At 48.7% G+C, this 5,136-nt stretch overlaps 1 protein-coding gene across 1 annotated transcript in view; it reads left to right on the top strand.

Moving 5' to 3' along the window:
• The first annotated feature begins 2,619 nt into the window (after positions 1-2,619).
• LOC103809071 (transmembrane protein 45B-like) overlaps positions 2,620-5,136 on the top strand; it is a 4,565-nt gene continuing 2,048 nt past the window's right edge. Inside the window, exons 1-3 of the mRNA XM_009081884.1 lie at positions 2,620-2,811; positions 3,303-3,515; positions 4,803-4,987. Of these exons, the coding sequence (XP_009080132.1) occupies positions 2,628-2,811; positions 3,303-3,515; positions 4,803-4,987 (582 nt within the window). The 5' untranslated portion in view covers positions 2,620-2,627. The remainder of the gene's footprint in view (positions 2,812-3,302; positions 3,516-4,802; positions 4,988-5,136) is intronic.

Here is a 5,136-nt window from a genome sequence, read left to right as displayed (position 1 = left end):
AGTGTTCCTTGGGTCATCCCAGACTGACTGCATTGATCTCAGGTTGGAAACCACCAGGTCCCACTATCTATCTGCCTTTAACATGTAATTTCTGGAGCTGCATCATAGAGTTATATATTTGACTATATATTGCTGTGGTCATATTATAGCATGACTATGGCATGATGTGGCTGCAGTACTTCTTGTTGTGGTACTCCAGGACGGGTTTAGTTCTGCTTCCAGTCATTATCCTGATCATAGAATCATAGAATCATAGATTCAACCAGCTTGGAAAAGACCTCAAAGATCATCCAGTCCAACCCTACCGTGGTTACCAGACCATGGCACCAAGTGCCACATCCAATCTCAGCTTGAAAACCTCCAGGGATGGTGAATCCACCACCTCCCTGGGCAGCACATTCCAATGTCTGATCACTCTCTCTGGAAAAAATCTCTTCCTAATATCCAACCTAAGCCTCCCCTGGCAGAGCTTGAGTCTGTGCCCTCTTGTCCTGCTGCTGGTTGCCTGGGAGAAGAGATATTGTACCATTCCTCCCTGCATCTAATCTAAATTCCCCTTCTTTCAGTTTAAAGCCATTTCCCCATTGGATATATGTGATGGAGTTCTCTGCTCACCCACAAAATACAGATTTTTTCAGCACTCTCCCTGGCTTGGGAATGCTGCTTCCTTAACCACAGGGATACAAGGTAGATGCTCAGATTCCCAGATTTTTCTCTATCAAAGGATTGCAGAGACAATTATACTAACCCACTGGACCATGCCAGCACTGCTGGTAAACAGCATCTTGCTTTGATTTTCTGTTTAATTACCCAATGCACCCACTGTCAATAAATCTCTCCTTTTAAGTCAGGAGATAAGGCAGAGCCTTGGAGTGCTGCTAACAACAGCCTGCAAAGCTGCCAGCCACTATGGGACAAAATACCATTTCCATGCATGGCTTTGGCACTCTTGGATTAAATCTCCTCTTTGCATGACCTTACTGGGAGAGCTCAGAGGTGTCTGACTGTGGGACCAGCCTGGTGTGGCTGCAAGGACATCAGCATCATCTGCTGCTGTGTGTGGCTGCACAGACAGGGTGGCGTTTGCTCCAGGAGCCAATGTTTGCTGAGCTCAAGGTTTGGTTAAACCAGTTCAGAAGGGGCAGGTTGGCTACAAGGCTTTAGGAGATCAGATCTAACCCAGCAGATTGTCCTGCCTGGGGACAGATGCCTCTAGGAGATGTAATCTGCACCAGCCATGGACTTCAAGGGATGAAACAGTGTGTCTTTGGGACACACTGACCTGAACTCAGATATTATGCCAGAGCAACCACTCTCCAAGGCTGACAGCAGTGAGCCATGGTCAGCCTCACACCCAAATCATCCTTTATACAACAGCAAAATAAGTGCAGTTTTGGCTTCTATTTCCAATGAGTGAGGACTGAAGCCCAAAATGCCACTGGGGAAGGAGGTTTAAGGATGATCAGGATGTGTGTGGCTAGGATTGGGAGGTCAGGTCCAGCTCCAAACCCTTGCTATGTCATTGCTGTCCATCCATGCTACAAGGGATATGGTTTCTGCCCAGGATTAAGCACATCTCAGCACAGAGAGGAGGTTACTAGCTGGAGAAGGAAGTCCTGGGCAGCAGCAGCAGCAGCAGCACAGCCTTTCCTATCAATTAAACCAATCCTAATTGCCCAACCTGACACCAGCTCACACCAAGGCAGACCCTGAACATATGCTGGAACCCACATGAAAGAGCTAATCAGTTCTCCACCTAATTAAGCAAAGCAGCAAATGGCTGGGCTTAATTGCTGTAATTCTCCCAGGAAATGGGTCCCTCAGCTCCCTACTAACTGTGTGTGTGTGCACTCCAGCACGGAGGCTCCAGCAGCTTGCCTGGGATCCTTGGTGCAAATCCTGGCTTAGGGAGGCTCTGGAGAGGGAAGCAGGAGTGGGAGGAGGTGGAGATGCAAGGACAGAGTTGGTTTGGTTGCCCAACCCCACAATGGTTTTTTTTCCAGCAGCTTTTGGGGTATTTTTGAAGCTATAATTTTAACAAAGTACTTTGGCTTTATGGAGGGGGTTTTTTCCCTCCCTTTCATGGGCTGAAATAATTCCAGGAATTTTAAAACCTTTAGAACATAGTACAGCACTTCTGTGGCTGTTCAAGGAGCTAAAGAAACCCACTGGTGTTTACCCCTAGACCATATTCTTTTCCCTGTGTATTATCTCTCCTACTTGGTCCCAAAAAGCCAAACCTGCCCTGGTCTGCAGTGGATTCTTATGCTCATATCTGCAGAAGAGCAGGAAAAGCAGGAGGTACTTCTAGGAAGGATCCCAGGAATGCAAAATGCAAGCTGAGATGTGAGAGATTGCAGCAGATTTGGGGCCTGTGCTAAACTAATCTGACTTTTTTTGACATTTCCTGATCTTGGGGCAAGGACCTCAGAGAGGTCCCAGATGTTCCCACCTCTCACCCTTGGAAGGTTTCCCATTGCTCCTTCCTATTCCCATGTGCCTGGTCTAGCCTTTTCCAGCCCTCCCTGAATGGGAGATCCTATTTTTGTCCAGTGTTATGTCAAATAACTGGTGTAAGTTGTACAATGACATATTCTTTCTTCTTGTAGCCCAAGGAGGTCATCAGGATGGCAAACTTCAAGGGTCATGCACTTCCAGGCAGCTTCTTCGTGCTCTTTGGGCTCTGGTGGTCTGTGAAATACCCTCTGCAGTATCTCAGCAAGAAAGCAAATAAGAAATCCCACAGGGCTCACTGTTTCCAGTGTGTGGATGCCATCGAAGGGGGAATCAAAATCGTCTTTGCCCTGATAGGTAAGGGTTGTCCTTTCCTTGCTATGTGGGTTAATTCCCAGCCTGCAGAGTTAACTGCACTGGGGTCAGAGAAATTGATCTGAATGTGAAAGGATCAGAGAATCATTTAGGTTGGAAAAGCTCTCTAAGATCAAGTCCCACTCCACAGCCAAACCCACCACTAAACCACCACCCTGAGCAGCACATCTACACCTTTTTGGAACACTTCCAGGGACTGTGGTTCCACCACTGCCCTGGGCACTTTTGGCTGCATCCTTGATGTTCATCTTGCCTTGATCTCTTGTAGACTTTGATGTGAAAAGACCAAGTCTTGTACCCCTTCCCACAGCTGAGCTACCAGTAAGAGTCAGGCCTGATTTTTTCAGCCCTTCTTTTCTCCCTAATAAAATCCCACCAGCTCTTGCCTCAGAGCCCCTCAGCAGCAATGAGTAGCATCTCCCATCATTGCCAATAAACCAGCAGCCACACCATGCTCTTGGGTGTCCATGCAGGGATGCTGGCGGAGCAGTTTGTCCCGGATGGGCCACACCTGTACCTCTACGTTGGGGACAAGCGCGACTGGGTGAAGCTGATGAACTGGCAGCACACCACCATGTACCTCTTCTATGGACTGTCTGGGGTGGTGGATGTCTTCACCTACATCTCCCAGCTGGTGCCACGGGGTCTGGATCGTCTCATGCTCTCCGTGGCTGTGTTTGTTGAAGGTCAGTAGAAGGCGATGCCGAATTTGGAGAGGTTGAGGTTGGACAATGAGGCAGAGAGGGATCAAAATTAGGGTTTTCAGGCACTGGAATAGTTTACCCAGGGAGGTGGTGGAGTCACCAGCCCTGGAGGTGTTTAAGAGGTGTCTAGATGTGGCACTAGAGGATTTAGCTTAGGGTTTAGGGGTTCCAGCAGTGACAGGTTAATGGTTGGACTTGATTATCTTAGAGGTCTCCTCCAACCTGGATGATCCTATGAACATTTGCCTGACTGACATTTTGCTCCAAATGCCTCTGGAGACAGGACACATTGTAGGTGATAAGGCATCGTAGTATGTTATCACAGTATGATAAGGGGTTGGAATGGACCCTAGAGATGATCTGGTTCCAACCCCCTGCCCTGGGCAGGGACACCTCCCACCAGAGCAGGTTGCTCCAGGTTGAGGTTGATCAATAGGTTCTGCTTTGGGATTTCTGGGGTGCAGAGCAGCAGAATGAGCTTCCTCATTGTGATAAATGCCTGTGGATGCTGCATTCATCTGACATCCACAGAGCTGTTCTCCTGCCCCTGTTCCCCCCGAGAGCCATTCATTGCTCTGCAGACATCCTCATCCTCATCTGCTTGCGTGGCACGTGGCAAATTGAAGTGACTTATTCTGCCTTCAGCACATCATGAATATCATTTTGTCTCCAGGCTGTCTTGCAAGTCTCCAGCCAGGATTGCAGACCCCTCCTGGATCAGAATCAGAGAAAGGTTTGGGTTGGAAAGAACCTTAAAGATAACCTAGTTCTAACCCCCTGCCATGGGCAAAGAAGGTCTTGCTTGTACAGAAACCCCCTTAAGGCACACAACTGGTTTTTTCCTTTCCCTGATCACAGCAGGTTTTGAGGCAGCAGCAGGGGCAGCTCAACAGGCAGTTTGGCAGGGAAGAAGAGAAAGATTATCACTTAAAACTCCCCCCAAAAATGGGATAGTTTAGCAATAGGAAAGAAGAACACAGCAGAAATGTAGTTGCAAGGGGAAGGTGATCTGAAGAGCTGATGGCACAGACATGGGAAGAAAACCACTCTGTCTTTAGTCCCTGTATTGCTCAGATCCTTCTGCCCCAAGGTTGGGCATCTCCTCCAGCATGGTTGGATTCCAGGTGACCTAGAGGGATGGTGCTATGTGGAGTCCCTTGTTTTCGTGGTGACTTGCCTCAGTTTGCCAACAGGCTGGGGATTTCCTTTCCTCTGTGGCCGTGGTGGGTGTTGCTGGTGCTGCTCTCCATGTGCTATGTGTTTTGGCAGGTTGTCTCTTCTATTACCACGTCCTTCACCGCCCCATGCTGGATCAGCATATCCACTCCCTGCTGCTCATCACCATCTTCGCAGGGGCTGGCAGCATCATGCTGGAGGTCTTCCTCCGTGACCACATTGTCCTGGAGATGTTCAGAGCTGGGGTCACCATTGTGCAGGGCACATGGTTCTGGCAGGTCAGTTCTGCCTTTCCTTGCAGAGCAGAGCACCAAGGTAGGAAGCAATGGGAGAAGAGGAGAAGCTGTGCATCATGTATCAATCACACGTCTCCACAGGCTAATTTTCCAAGCTCACTTCATAAATAGCTCATCACCCAGAATGAAAA

Source organism: Acanthisitta chloris, unplaced genomic scaffold, assembly GCF_000695815.1.
Source record: "Acanthisitta chloris isolate BGI_N310 unplaced genomic scaffold, ASM69581v1 scaffold3059, whole genome shotgun sequence".
Classification (NCBI taxonomy): Eukaryota; Metazoa; Chordata; class Aves; order Passeriformes; family Acanthisittidae; genus Acanthisitta; species Acanthisitta chloris.
Note: the sequence above shows the minus strand (reverse complement) of the source record. Positions and strands in the feature narration are given on the sequence as shown.